This window comes from Lipophrys pholis, assembly GCF_963383615.2.
Source record: "Lipophrys pholis genome assembly, chromosome: 20".
NCBI lineage: Eukaryota > Metazoa > Chordata > Actinopteri > Blenniiformes > Blenniidae > Lipophrys > Lipophrys pholis.
In genome coordinates, this window is record NC_137648.1 from 4,425,399 (window position 1) to 4,451,326 (window position 25,928).

General features: G+C 40.7%; 1 protein-coding gene across 2 annotated transcripts; it reads right to left on the bottom strand.

Annotated features, from left to right (window-relative positions):
• Positions 1-753: 753 nt before the first annotated feature.
• Positions 754-19,882, bottom strand: avl9 (AVL9 homolog (S. cerevisiase)). Of its 2 annotated transcripts, XR_013936381.1 has the most exons (17): positions 19,583-19,882; positions 16,279-16,399; positions 12,606-12,691; positions 11,528-11,599; positions 10,628-10,717; positions 10,481-10,547; positions 9,742-9,782; positions 9,620-9,658; positions 9,458-9,527; positions 8,094-8,554; positions 7,085-7,219; positions 6,792-7,011; positions 5,955-6,072; positions 5,523-5,576; positions 3,076-3,164; positions 2,449-2,874; positions 754-1,221 (listed from the first exon to the last, which is right to left on the bottom strand). XR_013936381.1 is itself a non-coding variant. In XM_080489109.1 (16 exons), the coding sequence occupies exons 1-16, from the start codon at positions 19,664-19,666 to the stop codon at positions 2,744-2,746; spliced, it is 1,878 nt and encodes a 625-aa protein (XP_080345235.1). In that variant the 5' UTR covers positions 19,667-19,882; the 3' UTR covers positions 754-2,743. The 2 variants fall into 2 exon arrangements, 1 of the variants encoding a protein (XP_080345235.1); XM_080489109.1 differs by having other exon boundaries at positions 754-2,874.
• Positions 19,883-25,928: the final 6,046 nt, after the last annotated feature.

The window sequence follows — 25,928 nt, forward strand, 5'->3', positions numbered from 1 at the left end:
TCTGAGTGAATATTGAGGATTCTTGCTGCTGATTGGTTGTGAGAGGAGAGGGCGGGGCCAAGGGAGAGGGTGGGGTGGGGTGGGGTTGGGGAGGGGTGGAGTCTTCCTCCTACCTTTTAAACAAGGAAAAAAACAAACAAAAAGAAACCATGAGCACAGGTGCTTCATGACAAACCTTACTAGCATGTTTGGCTGCATCATACTCCTTTGGCACTGTATTTTGAATGAACGTTAATTTATTAAAAAACATACCAAAAACGTTCCTGAAATCGACTCCCGGCTTGGTTTGTTCACTCTGAGACATCAGGGTTTAAAGGTCTGGTACAAGATTTTCAAACAATAATTTTAAATTGATCAACTGTCAAACCATCATAACCACCTTTTAAAAGGTCCAACATAGAAGAATTACTTTCAAGTTTTCAGTAAAAGATGTGTCACAAAGACAAGCTTTGATCTCTTTGGATTGGCGTATATTTGTTAGCTGTATAAGTAGAAATATTAAAAACTTGCAACTTTTTTTTTTCCACCCGTTTGCCAAATGTTACAATACCAGCTGTGAATCGGCGGAGAGACTCTGGGTTTGTGTCCGTTCACACCGACATGATCATTATTTTAGGATCAGTCCATCTGTCGTGGCAGCGGATCAGCGGGTGTGACTTTCTGCTTGCCTCAGATTTACACACACGCACACACACCAGAGGTCACCGAGTTCACAAGTCCAAAATAAAAAAAATACAAGCACACTTTTATTTTCAATACAGCAATTCATTTTAATATACTTTTATTTCCAATACATTAAAAGAATTTGTCAGGAAAATATTCTGTGACTCTTGAGTTCACAGTACATTCATATACTTTAAATAGAAAAGAAAAAAATATCTCGAGGATTTAAAAAAAAAAAAAAAAAAACATTTAACTCAAAGCAGAAATTGGAGGGAGTTTGTGAGACGCATAGAAATCAGGAGACAAACAGCTGTAAAACTGGACTGAGCATGCTCACTGGACCACATTATGTTGAGTAATCCAACAAGTTAGTTACACGACATTCGCACACACACGCACATCAGGAGACAACAATAAATATCTTACCTGCTTTTTAACTAAACACCTCTCCAAATATATAGATATATATGAAGTAGAAAAAGGCCTGGGCGAGGCTGCGTGCAGGTGCTTCCATCGTCACTGGACACGAAGGTTCAAGGAGGAAATTCTGTAGTAACACTGTGGTTGTTTCTGCTTTTTCAGCCATGATAAAGAGATTTCGAAGCAGAGAAGCAACTTCACCAGGAGTAAATACGTTTGAGATCTATTCATAGAAGTATAAAACTGCAGTAAATCATTTATCAAGAAGTAGTAAAATATACAGATGACTTCTTAAAGACACATTTATTGAGTTACGAAGTTCAAAAGCTAGAAATTAGCATGAGCTAGCGATAGCTTTTCTCGTTTGGTCAAAAATAGAAAAACCGCTCCGGAATGTCGACTTATTTTAAGATGTTTTCCATAAAATCCATGCAGAAAACCACAGATGGATATACACTAAGTTGAATTCAAGATTAGCTAGTAGCATTTGTTAGCACGCGTCGAGGCTTTCAGCTACGGTGAGAAAAGCTTCAATCATGTTTGGGGTCCAATCTTTTTGTAGTAAATTTAAAAGACATATTCAGAAAAACATTTATGCTAATGTTGACACGTTTTGGCTGTATGCTAACCACGTAGCGTGCCAGGCTAACAAACGCTCAGTTGTTTTTATGTCGTTAAGTTATGTCAATCAGAAAACTACTTATTAGTGTTGCAGCGGTGGCTAACAAAGTTAGCCCGCTAATTGTTTCTTCATCGTCAATTTAATAGCAGATTAGTACAACAGTAAAGATATTACAAGCCCTTTTTTTTATTGCTAATCCTTGCGTGATTAATAACAATACCAAAATTATCAATTTGCCTATAATCTATTGTTCATGAGCTCATTCAATTTACATTTTTTTTCCCATAGTATTTGTGATAATGCCACGTTTATCTGTGTAGCTAGCTAGCGTTGAAACTTGCATGCGCATTAATTTCAGCGAGTGACCCGAATAAATCTTAAGTAAAAGAAGCTAAAGCAAAAAAGTAACGACAAAATCAATTTGTCATGTTAACCGTTTTGATACCCGAGGTTTATTTTTTTATTTACCTGTGAAATATCTTTATTGTTAATTTATAATTAATTTGCCAAAGCAGGCACTTTGTATTTTAGCGCGGTAAGTCTAACTTAGTTAGCTCAGCTAGCCTCATAAAGTTACGATTATAGATTTGTTTGTATTGTGACAAAAATATACGCTTTTTTTAATTTATTTATTTTGACTGAAATAACAAAAGTGAAAAATCTAAACATTTCTGGACCTTAAATGTGAGAAATAAAGTCAGATTGTTAACACGTCAACAACCACAGTGTTACCACGGAGGCACTGTTAGGGACCAACTGGAGTCACAGTGACTTTTAAATAGTAACCGCTAAAATGTTCATGCTGTCCTGCTTAACCCTGGGATACACATAACGTGTACACACACACACACGCACACACACATACACAGCGTCTTCGTTATCACAGTGTATTTGGACCGTACAGGGATTGGACCAGAGGTGCAGAATCTCCGATCAGGGGATCAGGCTTTTCTTTCTTCCTGGCTGGGATTATTCCTGCGTGACGTCTGCCGATGACGACGACTGCTCTGGCGTCTCACCGTCAGTGGACGTCCTGAGTCACGGTTTGAGCTCGGAGGCCGGCTCAGCAGGCGAATCGGGCGAGGTGATGGGCGGAGGCTGCGCCAGCGTGGAGAACCAGGACGACATGGCCGACTTGGCGCTGGTCAAAGCTCCGCCCACTGACTGACCTGAGGGAAGAGAGACAGAGGAGACTCTTAAATTAACCTGATGTGTACTCTGTGTGTGTGTGTGTGTGTGTGTGTGTGTGTGTGTGTGTGTGTGTGTGTGTGTGTGTGTGTGTGTGTGTGTGTGTGTGTGTGTGTGTGTGTGTGTGTGTGTGTGTGTGTGTGTGTGTGTGTGTGTGTGTGTGTGTGTGTGTGTTTTCTTACCCACGGCCTTCCCGGTCTGCACCACGCTCCTGCTGGTGGTCATCATGGCGTTCCCGATCTTCTTCCCTCGCTCGCTGTTTTGCACCGAGCTGCAGAGGAAAACAGAGCGTCAGTGTGCGGAGCGGGACGCCGGTTCGAGTCCCACAGGCGGTGACCACAGAGTTTGTCTTTACGGTTGTTTTTCCGCAGAAAATAATTTACTCAAGTTTAAAGAAGTCTTATTGGTCTCTTAGGTTATCCGTCCTCAGCAGTGATCACTTTACACTTACTCTTCTGACTTTTTTTTTTTAATCATCAAGAAAGTCACCCAAGTGACTTACGTATGTTGGCTTTTTACTGTTAATTTTCTTAAAATTAACAAAAATTAAAGTACCCTTTTTTTCCCTCCATTAATTAGTTTCAAATTAAAATGTGAAAAAAAAAAAAATAAATTCTACATAATTTCAGAATCAGAAATACTTATTTTATATTAATCCCTGGTGGAAATTCTTCAACTTTTTAAACAAAAGTTTTTTTCTGATTATCAAAATTCAATGAAAACAAGTGGTTTTTTTCTTCCAAAGTATACTTTTTTTCCCTAAAATAAAATTCCTGAAAAGAATCTCAAATAAAGATGAAACCAATTTATATATATATCAAAAGCCCCCAAAAAGAGAAAGTAGTAGATTGTGTGTTTTTATAAATAAAATTTAATATAAACAAAATGCAAAAGTACATTATCTAAAGGAAATATGAAAATTCAATTTGTGTGTTTAAAAGCTATATTCATTATTTGGATCATCATATTAATATATAAATCAAAATGTGGTTCTCTTACATTTTCTTAGGTACATGATCAAATAACATTTGAACTATATTTGTTTAATGAAACAAACAAATATGCGGTTCATTTCGACGTTAAGAGTTAATCCAATTAAACATTAACTTATGACTGAAGAGCGCGCTCGCCTCACAGTGAGAAGGTCGCGGGTTCAAATACTGGCCTGGGCCTTGCTGTGTGGAGTTTGCACGTTCTACCCGAGCGCGTGAGTTTCCTCAGAGTTCTCCGGTTTCCTCCCACAGTCCAAAAACATTCATGTGAGGTGAACTGGTGACGCTAAATTGTCCTTAAGTGTGAATGAGTGTGTGCGCGTGTGTGTGTGTGTGTGTGTGTGTGTGTGTGTGTGTGTGTGTGTGTGTGTGTGTGTGTGTGTGTGTGTGTGTGTGTGTGTGTGTGTGTGTGTGCCGAGTGTAAAGTGAGAGCAGTCACGGCCCTGCAGTCCAGAACGTGTCATCACCACCGGGCCAAGTCAGGGACGGGGGTGCCCAGTGTGTGTGTGTGTGTGTGTGTGTGTGTGTGTGTGTGTGTGTGTGTGTGGGCTTCAGCTTCATCCATCTGAAGAGAAACCCTAGACTCCAGCTGTGGACGGAGTCGCCTTTCGGCCATGTTTCCTGGAATGAAACCGGAGCCGCGGCCGCCTGAAGTCTCCGGCTTTTCAGAATGAAGCCGGCTCAGAATTACGGGCCGATACGAGACCCTCGCTGCTGCCGCTGCCGCCACAGCGGGCTAAATCTGTCCACAAACACATCGTGAAGGAGGAACGCGCTGCAGCGTTAAACAGCTGGAGGCTCCGGACGAGGAAGAAGAGGCTGTATCACGTTGTAAGGATATCAGATCCACTCCCACAGGAATTCAACCTGTTTGTTTTTATTTAGAATTTGATTACTAATAACTGATCAAATAATTCCGATTTTAACATGTTTGAGTGAAAGCAATGAACACAAACACTGAATTAAAATAGTGAGCTCATTCAAATCAAAAATATCTAACTAAAGAAATGCTGTTTTTTGCAATTATGTGTTTCATTATTTTATTTTGCAGTAAAAAGAAAAATGAAAAAAGAAAATAGGAGAAAATCTAATCAACAAAACAGACAGAGACAAAAAGAAAATGGAAAGAAAGAAAATAAATGAAAAAAACAATAAAAAGAGAAAAAAATTACAGAAATAAAACCCAGACATTTTTCCAGATCTGATATGAAAGCATATTTCTTAACAAGATTTTTACTTCATCATTTTTATCTATGATCACTAGTCATTATAATCATTGGTGGTGGTAGTAGTAATAAGAACAATATGAATAATAATTTGATCCCTACTAATTAATGCCTCAAAACCTTTTAAAATAAATGTTAAATGTTTTTCCTTCCTGTTGAAGTGCAGCTGCTGTTACTCCTTTAATCCACTGGAGGGCAGCAGCAGTCTGAGATATAAACTGAGGGCCGCTGAGGAAGATGTTTCTCTTCAGAAGGTGGAATGAATGAATGAATGAATGAATGAATGAATGAATGAATGAATGAATGAATGAATTAACGAATGAATGAATGAATGAATGAATGAATTAACGAATGAATGAATGAATGAATGAATGAATTAACGAATGAATGAATGAATGAATGAATACTCACTGTGAGAGTCGTAACTTGACGTCAGCGACGCTGTACTGGCCCTGAAACGGGTGACTGCAACAGAAAGGATGAGCAGTGAGCAACAACTATGTTCATGAACATCCACCCGCCGATCTTAAAATAGCAACTAGCTAATCAATTACCAACTTTGAGTAACTTGCACAACTTTGATTTATAGTCTTTAAATCTGTACAGAAGGTCCTGTAATGTATTTGATCCTTTAAAAATAATTATAAATTCACCATTCTATATTTTTTTTAAACAGTCACTGTAACGAATGCACAGCAATACTAAACATGCATGTCTTTAAAGTGAATGAAACTTCTCCCCTGGCGGACTCAGCCCGTGCCTCTCGTAGATCTATTCAGCTTAAGAGAATAAAATCAGATTTCTGTGAGGTCGAGTGATTTACTCGGTGTGCGCGGCGCTCACCCCGGGGTGATGGCGGTCATGCCGGGGTGCTTGTTGCTGCACCACACTCGGTAGTTGTGGGTGATTTTCCACGCGGTGATGAACGGAGCTCCGTAATCCGCCAGCAGCCTCTCGTTATCTGGAACGGTCAGCAGATAGTTCAGGGATCATTATTGTGGAATTAAAGTGAAAATACTGACCAGATCAGCTTCTGTCCTCTGACTCTTATACATCATATCTACCATTACAACGAGCCACTTATACTAAACCATGCTCTGGTTTGGCTTCTGTATGACCTTTCAGGATAAAAGTCTTTTTAAAAAGCTGCAGGAAAAAAATAATCCTGGAAAATCCAGAATGTCTTTCAAAGATGAAAGAAAAGTTCAGAAACGCAGCGATAGGCGATAAAATAAACAACCTAGAAAGATAACAGAGGCCCTAGGCTAAACTAAGATAAAGTAGATTAATACAAGAGAAACTGAGCTGAAATAAGAAAAACCCCAATCTAAAATAATAGAAGTGAACATAAGATGATCGAGCATCAAACTAACCAGATAATCAAGGTCAATATCAGGTGAACAAGGCTTAACTAAGATTAATGACATCATTACTTTAAAGACACATTTATGTTGTTGAAGCTGGATTTCTTTTTAAAACAAAGTTTTTATTGTTTGTCCAGTAGAACTCCAAAAGGGAGCAGTTATCTTTTTTTTTTTGATTTGATAGAGAAGAAGCATTATTATTTAGTCCTGGAGATTATTAAATTATTTCAGATGGAATAGAGCAGGTTAGGGGGCTCTGGGGGGCGGGGGGGGGGGGGGGGGGGGGGCTCTGGGGGGGCTCTAGGGTTCTCCTCACCCTGCTGCAGTGTGGAGGACAGTAGGGAGTGGAGGTAGAGCGTGAACTGGGCCCGGATCCACTCGTCGCCACCCTCCCAGCCCGTCCCGTCCAGGAACACGTCATCCCGGTTCTCCGTCACGTGTTTGACCAGGTAGTCGGCGAAGCGCAGGTCGGCGGTGGTCAGGGCGAGGGTCTTCCTCAGCTCGGGGTCCTGGATCTGGACGCGGGCCTCCTCCACCTGCGGGCAGCGAGAGGCGCTCAGCGTGGAGCCCAGAGCGGGGGAGCGTTGTGGAGTCCGGGGCGGGACTCACCTCCACGATGGCGTCGCTGAGGTGCCGCTGCTGCCTGAACAGGATGTTGGTCGCCCCGGCGACGAAGCCTCGCACCGCCACATCGGACAGGAGGTGATGCTGCTGCAGCGCCATGTAGGGCAGGCACAGGTAACCCTGGCAACAAACAGCAGGCAAGGTAAACTCCACCCGGCAGAGACGGCCAGGTGAGCGGATCACAGAGGAAACTGCTGGAACCCAAAACACACTTTTTTTTTTATCATATTAAATTCTTGAAACAACATTGAGGGTTTATTTCCAGCAGGATTCTAAAATAGTTTTGTTCTGTTTGCGGCTTCACTGAGCGAGAAACTTTGAAGATAAAATAAATGTCATAGTTTAATAGCAGATTTTGGCCTTTTCTTTACGTTTTATGTGTTTTTATGTAGTATTATGTTGTTAACATTATTCTGTGGATTTTGTCTTTTTCTTCCATTTTAATTGTAGATGTAGACTTTCTTAAAATTCTTAGCTTTTTTTTTTTCATATTTTATTCTAAATTTCAACATTTCCTTTACATTTTATGTAGATGTGAACCTTTTCTGAACCTTACTCTGTAGACTTTTCTTTTTCTGAATTTTTTTAAATGCATTTTTTGGCGTTTTCTTCACTTTTGATTACATGATTTGGCCTTTTCTTTTTTTGTCTGAGTAGATTCTGACTTATTCTTTCCTCTATCAAATAGATTCTGACTTTGATCGACTTTATTTGGGAAATTTAAAAAAAATTCTTGACATTTTTGTGGTTATTCCCACATATCAAGGACATTATTCAGCATGTTTCATCCCTTCCTGGACTTTATTCTGTAGATTTCATTATTTCCTTAAATTAATCTGTCAATTTTGAATTATCCTTGGCTTTCTCCGTGTCATTATTTCATTGAATAAACGTAGTGTGGTTGTGTTAAAATGTAAAAAAGTTTATTCAATATTAGTGAGCTGATTAAACCTCTGCCACAGTCAAATGGGACCTGTTGCATTGTGGGTGTTACCTTGGTGAAGATGGCGAGCGGCAGGCCGTGCTGGTCCTCCTCCAGACCCGACACCAGCCCCTGAGTGACGGCCTGGTCGCCGGCCGCTTGCGGCTGCATGGTGATGGGCGTCCCGGACTCAGAGTCAAAAGCGTCCGGCAGGAGGTCCGTCTCCGTCGCCTCTTTGGGACCGGCTTCCTCCAGCACGCTGGGGTCCAGGGTCTCCCAATCGCTCTCGGACGAGTCCGGAGAGGTGCGGGACGGCGGTTTGAGGTGGTTGTTGTCTCCGGAGGACGGGGTCTCTGCGGCAGGCCGGGTCGGATCTACGCCCTCCAGCTCCAGGGAGACGTTGGCGAGGTCGGTGACGGACACGGAGACGAACTCCTCGGGCCCCAAGACGCTCTCCACCAGAGTCGGCTCCTCCGACATGCTGCCCCTCGGCCGGTAGTGAGACGAGTCCACCAGGCCGTGCTCGATCATACCTGCGGAGAGACAAGTTCACATCACCTCTACTGCAAGTTTCACCGCCTCAGAACTCACCGATGCAATGCTACAAAAGCTGCCACACAAATACAAAAGCTACAAATACAATACAATGCTACATCAATATGAAGCTACAAAAGTTACAACACCAGCACAATGCTACAAAATCAATACAAAAGCTACATCAACACAAAGTTACAAAAGCTACAGTGCCAATACAAAGCTACATGAAGTTACAAAAGCTACAACACTAATAAAAAAGCTAGAAACACAAAAGCTACAACACCAATACAAAAGCTACAGTGCCAATACAAAGCTACAAAAGCTACAACACTAATAAAAAAGCTAGAAACACAAAAGCTAGAGACACAAAAGCTACAACACCAATACAAAAGCTACAGTGCCAATACAAAGCTACAAAAGCTACAACACTAATAAGAAAGCTAGAAACACAAAAGCTACAACACCAATACAAAAGTTACAGTGCCAATACAAAGCTACAAAAGCTACAACACTAATAAAAAAGCTAGAATACCAACAAAAAGGTTACAAACCAATACAAAAGCTACACTGCCAATACAAAGCTACATCAAGTTACAAAAGCTACAACACCAATACAAAAGCTACAGTGCCAATACAAAGCTACAAAAGCTACAACACTAATAAAAAAGCTAGAATACCAACACAACAGTTACAAACCAATACAAAAGCTACAGTGCCAATACAAAGCTATATCAAGTTACAAAAGCTACAACACTAATAGAAAAGCTAGAATACCAACACAAAGGCTACAACACAACACACCAATACAAAGCCAGAAGAGCTACAACACCAATACAAAAGCTACAAAAGCCGCTACACAAGCAAAAGCGACTGTAGTTTTTTGGGGGGGAGTTACTGACCTGGAAACAGCGATAAAACTGTCATCAGAGCTCCCACGAGTCTGTTGACTGGAGACACATAAAACAGGACCTGCAAACAATAAAACCAGAATTTTCAAAAAGCCAATTCCCCAAGCGGCAAACTCTGGCAGGAGACGAGAAAAGAAAAGAGTGTTTTCTCACCTTCTTCTCCAGCAGAATGAGCTTGAAGAGGATGAGAACCTGGAGACATAAAGAAAAGATAAAAATGCATTAACAATGTGCTGATGTGAATTACTGCAAAAAACTTCACTACAGTTCCCCACCTTGTGTCGGAAATGCAGTATTAGATCTCTTGGCGATAACCCTGAGGAGAGAAAATAAACCGGGCGTCAACAAACAAACAAGAATTTACCCCCAGAGAAGAACGCAGGAGCATTTTTCTAAAGTTAAAATCAGCCACACTGACAGAGAGCTCCACGACTGAAACATGTAGGGAGAAAATGGAAAAAAATAAATAAAAAGTAGTAGTAGTAATAGTAAAAGTAGTAGTAGCAGTAGCAGTAGTAGTAGTAGTAGTAGCAGTAGTAATAACAGTAGCAGTAGGTACTGATACTTTCTCCTGTATTGATCCCTCTTTGGGAAATAATTTCAAATAATAATAGTAGTAGTAGTAGTAGTAGTAATAACAGTAGCAGTAGGTACTGATACTTTATACTATTTATATAATATATTTATATTTATCATGTCTAAATAATAAAGTAATAATAGCTGTGCTGGTAGTTCTTGTAGTAGAAGCTGTTGTAGTTGTAGTACTAGTTTAAGTTCCAGTATCATGTGATAAAATGTGTATGGAAGAAAATCAGTGGGCCAAGGAGTGAACCCTGTGGTACACCACAAGTTAAACTCCCTGAGGAACAGCAGTAAGCAATAGTTATCCTAGATATCCTATTTTAGAGATTCAAAAAGACATTTTTAGAGCCGATATAACTGTAAATTGTTTTCTCATGGGAGATTTCTTTGGAAATTTGCTTCAAGTTGGCCATTTCCAAACATCAGACATACCTAAATAAACCTGTGAGCCCTCCAGAGACGACACCCTCAGAGAACCGTTCATGTGTTCGTACAGCTCCTGCAGAGACGTTGCAAAGATCAGCGGGGCGGACGACGAAAGAAGGAAAAAAACCCGGTTCGATCGGAGCGTTTCCTCACCTTCAGGATGGAGATCTGGGAAAAGTCTTTCTCCTCGAAGTAGGCGTGCGTGATGAGCTGCAGCTTCGCTTGAAGCAGGCCGTACAGAGGCTGCAGATAAATCCCAACACATACAGTCCAGTCACATACAGCCTGACCCACAAAATCCTCCAACTGGCTCAGTTCTAACAGAGAGGGAGTCAAAACGTCTTTCAAAGTACTCAAAGAGGTTGAACAACCAGCAGCTCCTGGTAAATTATGACTTATTGCGCCACATCCTGATCCTCCTGTCTTTGTCTTAGTTAATGCTGGTGGTCATGTTTATTCTGACGATGAACAGGGTAAATACACGAAGGCAGCACTGACTTAATTACAAATATACAGATAAAAGCTACAAAATACCATAATCTATGGACTATTGGGCGCACCTGAATATAAGCTGCACCCACCAAATTAAAAAAGAGGGAAAAAAAAAAAAAGTGTTGGAGTTACGTGATGCACCCGAACGCATCACCCATGTGTCGGTGGCATGAAGCTCGTTAATGTTAAAATCCATAAATTAGCCGCGTCATTGTTTAAACCGCAGGGTTCAAAGCGTGTGACTTATAGTCCGGAGATGACGGTAATAGCAACACGTAACATACTTAAATACACAACCAATGTCACAAAGCAGGAAAAAACAAAGTGGTGCGTGTGTTAAACTAAACTACACAATAAAATCAGGATCAGAATCCCACAATCGATCTGTGGTTCATTCTTCTACATCTGCATCCAAACAAGTGCTTTTATCTGCACACATGTTGCTTCACAGGTCACAGCAACATTTCACAGCTCAGTGACTTCACCGTTTGATTCCATCTGAAATCGAGCTTTATTGGATTAGTTTTGAAACGGAACTGCATCGTCCAGGGACCGACTCACCACCCGGCTGAGGACGCACACGCTCTTCTGAACCGTCTCCCGGGTGACGTCGGCCTGCCGGACCTTCAGGGCCTGGCGACAGACGCAACAAATGCAATTAATAGGCAGCAGGAATAAAACTCCCAGGCGGTGCAGATCCATCACAGTCGTGCAGGACGGTCAGCTCGGCGCCACAACCCCCCCCCCGCCAACAGAGCACTTTAATAAGCAGCTGCAACTGCTTCAGTTCAACTGGTTTTTTTGTTTCTGCATTACTGAGGTTCAAAACTGATGTTTTATGTCCAGGAGATGTTGTGTGAAGAGTCTTATTTTGCAAAAGAGGTGATGGCAAATATGTAAATGTTGGTGTCCACATACTTCTGCACATTGAAATCAGAGTTTTTGTTCTCAAAATAGGTAGAAAAAATAATTAAAAAAATACAGGACTGCTCAAATAATGAAATACTAACGACTTGTTCTTTGTTCATTATGGGCTTGAGAACAAGTTCCATAATCATGTTGCTTTTCATGTGGCTTTTACTTTTGCATTTGTGTCGTTCTTTATCCACTTGAGTTCTTGCTTTTCTGCCATCATTCGTTCAACTTTCAAAATCACGTTTTTCTTTTGTTGCTGCTTCTTTGTTAATTCCTGTTCCTGCTTGAAAATCACGTTACTGTCCAGATAGAGCTGCTCAGGCTGTTTAATCTAATAACAGTTGGAAAGTGTTTGGATCAGTGTGATAACTGTAAATAATATATGTAGCACTAACAAGGGTATTGCATGCCCCCTCAATCTTCTCTCTTCTCTCTCTCTTTGAGCGCCCCCCCCCCCCCGGTCGTGTACAGCAGCCATGACTCCTTGTAATAAAGGCAGCAACAGGAGGAGACTCCAGGTCTCTTCCTGTTCAAGAGCAAAATCTGTTCTGACACCGGAAGGTTCTCAATCACATCATATTGTTTGCCCAAGCTGCCGAACAGGACAAAGGGTATAAAAAATAAATAAATAAAAATAATTCCTGCATTTGTGCCACTTTTGCATGTCTGTCACAATTTTTAGATTGGGTACGACATAGGCTCAAGTAGTATATTTTGAACTGACCTTTGCTTCAATTTGTCGATAACAGGACACCCCGTAGACGCACTTCATGTCCTCGCTGAGCGGCGGCAGGTGAAAAAACACTGTGTCTGCAGAAGACCAACATCAGTAGAGTTAAAAAAAAAAAACGGCGCCTGCAGTAGTTCGCACACACTTTTTTTTAATCTCTGCAGCAGAATTAATGAGGAGTTTTGCAGTGCGGTGGGAAAAACAGCGCAGATTAAAGGCTTGGGGAGAGGGGGAACGCCGCAGTCGGCGTTCAGAAGACGCCACGCCGCTTTGATCCATCCGTGCAAGTTCAGAGACCAACCGTGCGGTTATGTAAGACAGAGAACGGCGCTTGGAACACAGAAATGCCGCCGCCGGGGGGGGGGGCATCCGCGTGAGGAGGACTCAAAAGCCTCGTTTCCACAGTGCCCCTTGGTGCCGGAACGGGTCAGGTCGGAACCGGTTGTTGTGCGTTTCCACTGACTCAGAACCGTTACCAACCGGTACCATTGGTAACCATTTCTCGATGCCCCTCCACTTGGGGTACCAGGCACAATGTGCCGGATATGAGGGGGAGGAGCTTCAACACTGCCGTCTGCTCATTGGTCCGTGAGAACCGCTGTTCTCCCAGCCAGCAGCCATTTCCAATCAGTTCTTCTGCAGCAATCAGGTCACTTTTTTGAAAATGTCCACGCACAATGGTGTCACATCCTGCGTGATTACACAACCGTTCATAACCCCGCCTACATTTCAAACCGAACCCCGTGTAATGGAAACGCGGCACTGATATGGGTCTGGTTACAGATAGCCGACCCCACCCGACCGGCACCGGCACCAAGGGGCACTGTGGAAACGAGGCTACAAGCAGGCGCTTCTTTCGGCTGCCAAACTGGAAACAAAGCAGTGGCGGCGAGCAAACGTTTGCAAGCTGCGGTCTGTGTCCAACCCTCCACAGCGGCAGAGAATCTTCAACTCCCTCCAAACTCACACCAGCAGCAGCCAGTGAAGGAGGGAACGCGGTTTAACAACAACAACAACACCTGGACGTACAGCAGGAAGTACGCCCCGGTGTTCATTTCAGTAACCTCAGCCTTTTTCGAACCTTCTTTGCCCTTAATGTAATGAAATATGTTTCGCTTAATTCAATTAGCATGTATGAACCCACGAACTGAGTCCGGCCACCCGATGAATTCTGGGTCACAACCCGCCAAACTGAGAATCACTGAATTACATATCAATTTAAAGAAGAAAGAATCTGTTTGGTTCTTCTTATCTTGACCCAACCGTTTGTTTTTGACGGTAATAGGTCAAGAGCGACAGAAACGGAGAGAATAAGAGAATGAATGGAGAACGGGTAAATATGGAGAGGGTGAAACAAAGAGAGAGAAACATATGGAGAGAAAGGAAAAGACAAAAATGCAGAGAGTTGGGGGATGAAGATAGAAACAGAGACACAAAGGTCAGAGTGAGAATAGACAGAAAGATAAAATGTTAGAAGACAGGACGTATCTTTGAATTTTTAGAAGAAATAACCACATTATTAGGTAGAAATTAAAGCTCATATTTAAGATGTAAAAACACACTTTTGAACCTGAATGCCAGAAAGAAAAAAAAAAATGGGCGTAAGACGTTCATCTAGAACATAAAACCTCCTGTGACTTTCAACAAAAGCTTCTCATCTGCCGGCTGATGAACTGAATTGTGCACGTGGTTTAGAGAAACTACAATTAAAAATACAGAAATCATTATTTGTCTTATTCTAGGATCAAAATCCACATTGTTTCTGTTTTGTTCCACATTAAAGTTGATTTGAGAAATTTCCACAACAAAATAAGAGGCGGCAGCTTTTAAATGTGACGAATCAGAGCTTCAAAAACACCAGAACAAGAGATCATTCTCAACTTGTTGTTCTGCACTCGGGCATTACTAAACAATGAGCGTCACCCCGGGTCAACCTGGATTTGGTTGGTTTTTCTGGTTCTTTAGCAGAATTCAGATGAAATTGCGTTTATTCGTTAAACTCAGGCTTCGTGAACCTTCACTGTTCTTTCTGTTTTAATCAGCTTTCAGCCACGGGATGAAGAAACACACAAACAGTGACGGTCCGACCCTTTACAGGCTGTTTATTGAAATAAACCAACCGAGACTGGCATCAGTGTGAAACGTCCAAAAAGTGCAGTTTTCACAAAATCAAGCCAAAAACGCAAATATTTCCCCACATGTGGCTCAAAAAGTCTGAGTCTCGCTGGATTTCAGATGAAAAGGAACTTCATGCTGTTGGAGCACCAATGTCCTTTTTTTATAACGTATGTTGTTTTCTAGAAGAATATGACTTCTTAACAGCATGTTTGAACACTAACTCAGTTTTATGTGCATAATGTGGCCTTTTACATCAATATTTATGATATTTTACATCTGAAGTTCCTCCCACTTTCTTTAGTTGTTTGGCAGGTCATGGTAAATAACTACTATTACGACTAGTATATCAGCAAAATGTACAAACTTCCAGCTGTTTTTGATAAAAAAAAACCTCAAACAGCAGCAGACATAAATTCAATAATCTAACTTCTGGTGTTTCCTGCTGCTTTGAAACGTTTCATATTCACAAACTCGGTTTCATTATTTTTAAGACCGTGTTCCTGCAATACTTCTTTTCTTTAAAAGGAACATTTAACATGTCGTTTTAGAAATAGTTGTGCAGAATTTTTTTATGCATCCAATATTTTTCTTTAAGACATTTTAGTTTAAGAATTCCCTTTTTTTCGCCCTCTTTGTGCACACAGAGAATCTTCTATTTTTTTTATCAAATTGAACATTTTATAACTCCACAGCCATAAAATCTAAATAGATATGGTCGTAGAAGGTTCACAACAAGGTCGCAAAAAGCAAGGAGTTTTCCGCTATCAGCGCGTTAAAATAAAAGCTTGTTTCACTTGACGGGCGGGAGCAGGAAATGAGAATCTGCACTTTCCCGCCTGCTTCGTGAACTTCGGCTCAGCGCCTGTTGTTTGTCTTCACGGGACAGCAGCATCACATGACCGCAGCTCCACACTCTTCCCTTCACAGGCGGGACTTCAAACACAGGCGTTCAAATAAAAACCACACTGGCGATGACTCACGTGTTCAAAATAAAAAAGAACTACTCCAGGTCTTAAAGGGCGCGGGTCCCGGCTCTAAAATAACAGCTATTACAGATGAAGCCTTTCAATTGACTTGTGTTTTACCAATAAGCGTAATTGTGAAGGTAATAACTACAATAAGCGGCAATAATTTCCCATTCTGCAGAACTGGACATAGATTGTAGATAAAAAACACTCGAAAAGAGAAAATGTGAAAAGAAGGAGGAAATAAAGTGCGGAAGTTTCTACTTAGAAAAACAACTTAGAAAAAGAGGTTAAAACGACAAAGTAAAAAAAAAAGTCATTTCTGTTAATATCATTCGTGTTTCTTTCCTGATTCCAATAACTATGCAACTGTGGTCAACTTGATTGGTCAAAATCAGGCAGGCGTGCCTCTTTAAATACTCCTTTTATAACCAGTCATGTAATCCAGTTACTTCTCCGGACCCGACTATTTTCAGTTACAAATAATTCATAAGCGAAACCTTTCCGGAGCAACACAACAGGAAGATTTAAAAAAAAAAAACAAAAAAACAGAAAAGCCACTTGTGTGACCCGCTGCCGCCTACCCTCCTGGTAGTTGTGCGCTCCGTCGGGAAGAGCCAGGAACGGGAGGTACTTCCACTCCTCGGGCAGCAGGTTGCTGTCATGACCCTCGTCCGGCATCAGCGGCGGGTACGAGAATTCCACCTGAGGACGGATCAGAGGAAACGTCATTCTGTGAGCCACACGAGCAACACCACGGAGAAGTGACGGTGTTCCTCCTCTCTTCATCGGACGGGTCCACTCCGTATCGTCACGCATCTCCACGTATGCGGACGATGGTGTAGTAAATCTCATTACATGCACACCCTTGGAAAAGTTCCTAAATCTAAGCGTGTGAACTTTTGTTCTCACAAACGCTTTTCAAACCAGAAACCCTCCCGTCTGGAGCGGACACGTTCATCACCATTACTCTGCAGGTTTTCTTTCTTTCGTTCGGAGTGATTCAACAGGAGCAGCCGGCGAGTCGGTTTAGAGACGAACCTGAAAACCTGCCGGTCCTGAGCGCCGCCTCGCACGCCCTGCAGCAGGAATTAGATCAAAACGTGTTATTACCCCTTTAATGCCCACTGAAGGCAACGACCAACAATCAATCCTTCACCGTCACTACAATGAGAACACAGGTCATGGGAATATTTCATTAACTTCTACGCCTTTGTGATTGTATTTCATTGTATTTTTCATTTTAAAGGATTTTTAAACCACTTTTTCCCCCCCTTTGGTTTTCAGTTATTTATTTATCTATTACCTCATTTTGTTTCATGTATTCATTCTTATTTTGCTGTTTTGTTTTTTTTCTTAACTATTTTTACAACAAAGAAATTTGTATAAAATGTAATTCTACAGTATTTAATAAAGCTTTTTTTTGTTTGCCATTTGTGTTTCTCTACGATATTACATAACATTTTCCTCTACAGTGTATTTAATGCTCGTAATCCTTAATTTGTTTCCATACAAACATACATATGTTTTCAGTGTGTTCAGCTCTCAGAGCAGCAGATGGGCAGCAAGTGAATCAAAAGGAGGAGGAGAGTTGGATTAAAGAGCCGGGAACCCGATCTACTGACGCCCAGCGGGAGATCACTGACCCCGAACCAGCACCCACACACACACACACACACACGTCTCACACACACACACTGCATGGTCTCTGTGGGGGGGCTTCAGGGGGACCCTGTTGTCTCTGACAGATGGAGACCAGTGACTGGAGGCAGCCATCGCTTTTAAAGGAGGCGATAATATAGACCAGACACTCTAACTGATTAGCAGGTGTGTGTGTGTGTGTGTGTGTGTGTGTGTGTGTGTGTGTGTGTGTGTGTGTGTGTGTGTGTGTGTGTGTGTGTGTGTGTGTGCGTGCGTGCGTGCGTGCGTGCGTGCTGGCATGTTGACCAGCAGGTAATGACACAATAAGCACTAAAAACAAGACGTGAGCAGCAATATTAAAAAAAATAAATAAAATCCTGCAAAACCAAACATGAGAAACATCCAAGACATTTTTGAAAAGTGTGAAAATGTTAACTTTTCTCGTCTCAAAGTGTAAATTCGGCACTCGGACAGTTAAGTTTGGTTCGGCAGCAATCTAAGGCCACTCTATATTATTAGATCATAACGTCTCTCTTTTTCACAGACACTTTTAAAGTGTATTTTATTATAAATACACTTTAAATAGTTTAAAATAAGAAGAACGATTTTCAAAAAATGTAAGAGAAACCGGTCGATCAAGTTTACTGAAGAGTGGAGAGTTTTATTTCTGCAGCAAATAACATGCATGAGTGGAATTACCCATTTAAAAGTATATTTTCTGTATCACCATGGCGGCAAATCACTTTCACCAATGTTTGCTTTATTCTGCAAAAAAGAAACTAACCTTTTTTTGTTAAAAAGCACGACTGATTGAATACTATTGTTTACTCAAAATGATTCCACTGAGAAGAAATCGGGAAAAACTGCGAGTTTGTGACGCGTAAAATCTAGAAACGCCAAGTTGCATGACATTTTTCAGTTTTCCTGTAAACACAATAGTGTCATATGATGATGTGCAACCAAAAAGCTGCACGTTTACACATGCAGAAGCCTTTGTTTCCGGCTGTTTTTTGCCGCAAGGCTCAGATTTTAATCATTTTTGCATCTAAATATTGGTGAGGAGGTTCATATTTGATACTCACTGTGATATTTAATCATCAAATATTTGCAGTTCTTTCCTCAATAAACTGGACTAAAGTGAGAATCTGGTTTCTATGGAGACTGTCATTTGAATCAATAAAAAAAATTAGCTGCTGCCAACTGGAAGTGTTGATTCAACAAATGTGCATCAAATCCAAAGACGCATCTGTATGACAAAAGCAAGAGAAATTCACATTTCAGTAGCAAAACTAAAACCATATTCTATATTTTTGCTTCACACTGGAATAAATTTCTCGTGTTGTTGACAGATTGATGCTATTGAGAGGTACATTTTTATTCAGATTGATGAAAATTCAGGAACTTTTAGCTCCTGGATTCATTCAAAACCTTAAAATATTCTGCATGTGTCAATATGTAATCAAATCAAATTGGCATATATTCGGTTTATATCAACACTGGGTGAGAAAAACATGTGAAACTCGTTTTTTTGAAACACTCATCAATTTTGAGGTGTTTTTAGCTTTAAATAGAAATGAAATAATGATTTGATTGATTATTATTTTTTTTCTTGCCCTGGCCATCTTGTTAAATCATTTTTTTAAATAAACTATACATATAAAAACTGCATTCAGGAGTTGTTCCCAAACCATTTAAATATTCAACTCACTTTCTAATAAGCTTAAATCGTGAATTGCTGGATTTAAATTGAACTAAATGTGAGTATTTGATGAACATATGAGGCGGATTTGTGTGCATTTTGTTTTTATCATTTCTGACACAAAAGCTGCACCGAATCCTCTATGAACTGTTTAAATTAATGGAAACTCTTTATGCATTAACGAAGCAGCATGTTTTCCTCATGGATGGGGATGTTGAGGGGAGGGGGGGGGGGGGGTATCTGCGGGGGGTCTTGTCTGATGCTGCAAACTGTGAGCTGGAACAAACAGTTGCAGGCTGCAGCCCGAGAGGAGCTGCAGTTGAATACAGTGAACTGGAAAGATGTCCAAGTTGTTGCATAACCCGGGGAGCCCGCAGGACAGCTGATGGTGCCTCAAACGTGCATCTTATTGGCGTTTATTGGGACTTAAAAGGTGAAATCATTGCAAAGTCGCTCAGTTCGTGAGACTGACCAGTTGCAGCCAGCTGATCACAGACATCCAACAGGAATCGATCCTCGAGATTAGTCTGAAGAGGAGGTTCACCCACCTGACAGCCTTTCTTGTGGTGAAATCCGACCACCACGATGTGCAGCACCGGCCCATTCGCCTCCTCTCTGCCGGGAGACTCCATTCCTGCCCCGGCGAGGATCCCAGCCAGCGGCCCGCCGAGTGTGAGCGACCCTCCGGGGAGCGACGTGCACGAAGTCAACACAACTCCTTTCAGCCCCGAGGCGACGTGGCAGCCGGCAGGCAAACGGAGAGAAATAACGCGAACAAAACAATAACAACAACACAACAGCTGCAGCTGCCTCACAGAGATCAGAGACGATTCTCTCTTCCGCTTCGACGCACTGAGACGCAGACCGGAAGTAGAGCGAGAGAGATCCCAGACGCACACTTCCGCTGTCGTTCCAATGAACTTCCGCCGAGACGAATTCGTAAAGAAACAAACAAACAAATAAAGAAAGATATAAATATGTTCATTTACATATCACAGTTACACCTAAATAAAATGTCTAATTTTGTAAATAGGAAATAACAAGACTGTCAAAAACAATGGCTTTGTTTATTTAGACAAGTCTGGTGAAAGTGGATCATATTAAGAATCACACAAACACACACACACACACACACACACACACACACACGCACACACACACACACACACACACACACACGCACGTAGTATACATATTGTCATGCAATGTTTCATGTATAATTTTAATTTGATACCCCTCTCATTATATTAATAGACAGTAATGCTCATATGGTCAACACCCAAAAGACCATATTGTGTAAACTTTTACATAAAAATACTAATTCATATTACCAGGTTTTGTACACTGTTCATATATTGAAAATATACTTTCTGATACTGTAATTTATCGCTTAAGATTTTTCCCAGATTTGACCAATTTCTTCCTGGATTTCTGTAAAAACGTTACACAATGCTGTCACCTCAGTAGCTACATTGTTAGGTAAGTATTTGCATAGAAAGTACCTGATTCACTAAAAGCATTGGAAGGACAAAAAGTGGATATATTGTCACCTTTCAGATTTTCTGACACTGGTAGCTCCAGCCAGTTATATAAAGTCACTTATATATAACTTGTATAAAAGGGGCAAAAAGTACAACGTCACAAAAATTCAATGCTGGTTGTGAAGCATCTCTCTTGTAATGTATACTCTTTGTCACAGACAAGTAATTACGTCACTTAAAAACTTTATTGACAAGCCGTCGAGTGCAAAACAATACGTCACATCCACTCGAGGGAAATAAACACCCAGATGCAAAGCTTCAGAAAATACAGTTTAAAAGTCTTGGTCATATTGGATTATACTTTTCACATCTTGTTTGACCTCATTTACAAATATGGAGAGAAGTATTTTTTTAATTTATGGATCGCCACTTATGGATCGCCATTGTGCTAAAAATTTAATATGATTTATTTATAAAGAATTGTTGTTGTTTTTTCCCACAGAGTGAAAGTCACTAAAGCGGATTTATGAAAACAAATAACGTCATTAACCACAACCGCCACGAATCACAATCACTGAGCTGCAGTTTTTTATAAACTCTCCCATAATAAAAAATTGCCCCGTGGACTGGGTCAAAAAATCTGCACTGGCATTTTCAGCCCAGACCAGCCTACAACGTTATTTCAATTTCAATTTCAATTTGTTTATTTATCAGGGACAGTGCAATATACATAGAAAAAATCTGATGTGTTGCACATAGAGTATATAGCTCGACACTAATTTGCAACTCTTGTCCCTGGAAGACCTTTTCAGAGGGTAAAAGAGGAAACAACAGTACATACAACACCAAGATACATCAGACAAGCAGAAATACACAGAATACACAGAGTAAATATCTGATTCACAATTACCTGTTATCATGAAACACATTCCCCACCTTTTATTGAGAATGCCTTTTGTCCGAATGTGGTTTTTTGGTGGGGTATTTTACAGTTGTTATTGACCGAGCTCCTGGTGACTCTGCTGCGGTCCTGTTTTTGGATAGAATCAGAGAGTGGCTCTGGTGCTGACTTATGGAAGCATTTGAAGGTTAATTTCAGAAAACAGAGGTCGATGAAACTTTCGAAACTCAGGAAATTTTACTTTTTGATAACTTTACAGTGATGTCACCTAATTGTTTTTTTTTATCCAGGACTTTAAGAGTTTGATTGTATAAAGACCCAATGTGTTGTGTTATGGAAGGAGCCGCTTGAGCCCATACTGTCAGACAATACGATATGTGAGAGAATATCATTGAGTGCATGTACAGTATGGCTGTTTGGTGTGGTATGTAATGTCTGATTAATTTAAAACAATTCAGATTTGTTTTTACTGTTTTTGATGTCTTCTTTATGTGGTGGTTCAATTTGAGTTGAGGGTCTAATACCACTCCAAGATATTTAAATTCTGTCACTAAGCTAATGTCTTGGTTATGAATACTAACTTTGAATTTTTGCAGGTTACATTTTCTAATTGAGAAGCACATCGACACTGTTTTCTGGAGGTTCAGAAGTAGATGGTTCTGGATGAGCCACTTTTGGATGTCCAACATATATGAAGACAGGAGGTGTGCAGCCTGTGCTGGAGTCTTGACCCCTGTATATATAACAGCATCATCTGCATAAAGCTGACATGTTGCTGCTGGGCATTGGAATGGCAGATCATTAATAAAGAGGCTGAAAAGTAAAGGACCGAGAATGGACCCTTGTGGTATGCCCATATGATTGTTTACAAAGGATGATATGTTTTGATCAATTTTTACACACTGTTCTCTGTCCTGGAGATATGACGTGAGCCATTTTATAGTATCAGGAGAAAAATTAAAAGACACCATTTTTGATAAAAGTAAGTGGTGGTTGACAGTGTCGAAAGCCTTTTTAAGGTCAAGAAATACAGCTCCCACCACATTACCCTTGTCCAAGGATTGTTTGATATTTTCCACTAGACAGCAATTTGCTATCTCAGTTGAGTGGCCTGGTCTAAAGCCAAAATGGGGAGGATGAAGTAGTTGACTGTCTTGTAGGAACTCCATCAGCTGAGTTGCTACAACTTTTTCAAGGACCTCAGATAAGACCAGTACAATGGAGATTGGGCAGGAGTTAGCTATATTGTCATGACTACCTGATTTAAATACTGGTATGACGACTGCTTTTTTCCAGCCAGTTGGAAATGAACCAGACTTAATGGAAAGATTAATGAGATAAGTCAGTGGTTTTATTAATATTTTGCTGTGTGTTTTGAGAAAAGAAGTACTCATGTTGTAAATATCATTAGTTTTTGAGTTTGTTAATGTTTTAATAATGCCAGCAATTTCTTCTTCATCTATCACGTTAAGGTTAAACGTACCTGCTGAGAGGGTTGATTTTGTATTGTTTAGTATATTTGGTAACACAAATGTTTTTGTTAGTTCTTCCACCGACTTCACAAAATAGTGATTAAATTCATTTGCCAAAGTGGCATTGTCACTGATGGTCTTGCCATTAATTCTAAGTTCTTTTACCCTCGTCTGATTATTTGTTTTGTTGGTTAAGTTATTTAGTTGTCTCCATCGGCTGACTGAAACAAGCACCGATTTCTGAATGCAGAGACAAAAACTGCCAAAGTATGGAAGCGCATTTTGATTTTGACAATTCCAAATGAATTTTGGTCACTATTTGCTGGAGTGTCTTTTGAAAATTAAATCTTAATCATCATTCTCTTTTTCCATTAAGTCACAGAATAAGCAGCATTGTCAAAGAAAATTAAAAAGCAGTTTGTATGATTGATTATTAATTTTTATTCACGAGTCAGTAAATGCAGTTTAATCTGAAAATGAAAAAGCATTTCTGTGAATCCATTTCAAATTGATTTTTGAGCCATATTCGCTTCGATAGATGGAAAACCCTCATGTGTATGAAGCGGTGGAGGGGTGGAGGAGTGGAGGAGGGTCCTCATGACTGACTCCTGGTTCACTGGAGGCAACATAGCTGCGTGTGGCTCAGCTCGATCCGTCAGACGTCACTTCAGAGACCCCGTGAAGCTCGTTGGTCGACGTCAGCCTCGCCAGTAACCTCAGGCGGGGCTGGAGCTAACCGGCTAGCCGGCTACACCGACATTCTCTTGCTCATAGTCTGTTGACCAGCCCCGAGAGACACCGGGACAGCGGCCGGTACGCCAGACGGCTAGTCCGCCCGTGGCAGGGAGCGTGGCTTAACTTCCATATGACGTCACAACGTGGCCTAATTAGCATTTGAAACACCTGACGAGTTGGTCCCAAGATAAAAGACGATGACGTTTTGTGATGTCATCACTCAGCGTTGTCTTTCACGTCTTGATATCTTTCACACTGTTCAATATTATTTTAAACATTGGAGTGGACGAGAAAAGCCAGTAACTTTAAATCCCTACAGGTTCCCCACACTGTCAGCTAGAGATTTCATTTAACTTTTAAAACGTTGCCACGTCTGTCCACTATTCAAGGTGACATTCCCAGTCAGAGTCCCGTAGGTAGTGAGAACCCGTAGAACACTTCTTTGCAGGTTTGATTTTCTTTTTTGTGTTTTTGTTCTCTTACTCTTTTTAATGTGCTGCTCTTGCTCACCTAAATACTGCCCCCCTCAAGGGCTTGATTGTTTCTGCTTTGTGATTTGTTTTGCAGCCATGATGCCCTGGTTATTAGCCGCACCAAAAATTAATTCCAACCGTGGTCAAGGTACTGTGCAATGTCCTGGGTTATGAAAAACATCTGACTTTGTTGTTTAAGTAGAGTACAGGTACCTCTGTAAGAAGATTTTAATCAGCCATTTCCCAAAGTAATCAACAACGTTGTACTGAGGTACAAAAGTCAAAGATAACGCAAAGGAATTTATTATCTATCTATCTATCTATCTATCTATCTATCTATCTATCTATCTATCTATCTATCTATCTATCTATCTATCTATCTATCTATCTATCATCCATCCATCCATCCATCCATCCATCCATCCATCCATCCATCTTAAATATCTAGAATCAAAACACATTTATCTTTAAAACAACAAAATATTTACATAGATTTTCTTTGTAAAGGAATCTAGATGTAGTGCAGAGAGTTTGTCTGTTTAAAGAATCTTTGGAGTACTAAAATACAGATGAATGGTTTATTATTAATTTAAATTGTGGGATATCAATATCAACGATTTAGTTTGAAAGTAGCAAAGTAAGCTACAAAGATTAGAAAAGGTACTTGATTTAGAGTGAAATTTCATAAGTGGACTAAAAAAAACTAATTAGACACAAATACATCAAAAATAATACTTGATGACAGTAATTATGTGCTTGTGAATGTGTTATATTTTCCAGGTGTGGATTTTAGGTCCCATCTTGAAACTGAAAATGGAAGAAGGCTTCCGAGACTTCAACAGAAGGCCCCATTAAACACACATCGCATTTCTCAGGTCTGTAATTCATTTCAGAACTAAAATGTTTGTTTCACAAAGCGGTCGCTCTGTTGAGTTCACAATCCCATCTTTTCTTTTTTCACGTTTCTCCTTTAGAAACAGCTCCTGAGAGCGAGCGAAGCTCCCTCATCAGATGGAGGGGTCTCCCTGCCGATTTACAACAACTCATCGGTCCAGGTTTGGATTTTTTTTTTGTGTGTGTGTGTGTTTGTATGTGAGTGTTTGTGCATGGGTTCATCAGGGTGATTTCACAGTAAGCAGTGAATTGTGCTGTAATGAAACTGTGGTTAAGCTCATATGAACTGTTGACTGCACAGTACTTTATCTCATGGAAACTGCTCGGATATGTACTGATGGGTTCACAAGCAAGGAATTTAATAGTTTCAAGTGAAAGTATCTGTGTGCGTTGGTTTTACGGTCACTGTATTTAATGCAGAATCAAAAAAACCAACATTCATTTTGCTTTGATTTAATGGTCTTTTCACTGAATAAAATGCAGAAACATCACAGCGGGCTACACCTTATAGTTTTAGTTGATTTTGAAAATAGCAAATGAAGATTTCTATTGACATGTCATGAATTTTGTTTTCTCTTGTAGAACAAACTGAGAGAGGAAAGAAAGAGAGAATTTCAAGACTTTCTGAAGACACAAGCCGAAAAGGAAAAGTTAACGAAGCGATTACCAGCGTCCTCCTGCACAGTAAGGGGATTAATACGTTTACAAGTAGAAATTCTGCACTTTACTAAATGTCTGTGGTGACTGGGTTGTGTGCACGGTGGTGTAGTGGTTTGCACTCCTGCATCGCAATGAGAAAGTCCTCGATTCAAATCAAGCCTCTCCTTCCCCCACATTTTCACTTGCAGCCTATGAAGGCTCGGCATTTAAACATTTTGGATAATTCGTCCAAAGCGTGGCTTCCTTCCCTCACACCGGCCCCCGGCCCCGAGAAGAAG

Coding starts and splice junctions, on each gene's coding strand:
- avl9 (XM_080489109.1), bottom strand. CDS start 19,666: ATGGAGTCTCCCGGCAGAGAGGAGGCGAATGGGCCGGTGCTGCACATC. Junction 11,600..12,605: donor ATCGACAAATTGAAGCAAAG/GTCAGTTCAAAA, acceptor GTCTGTCGCCAG/GCCCTGAAGGTCCGGCAGGC. Junction 7,012..7,084: donor TCAGCGACGCCATCGTGGAG/GTGAGTCCCGCC, acceptor CGCTGCCCGCAG/GTGGAGGAGGCCCGCGTCCA.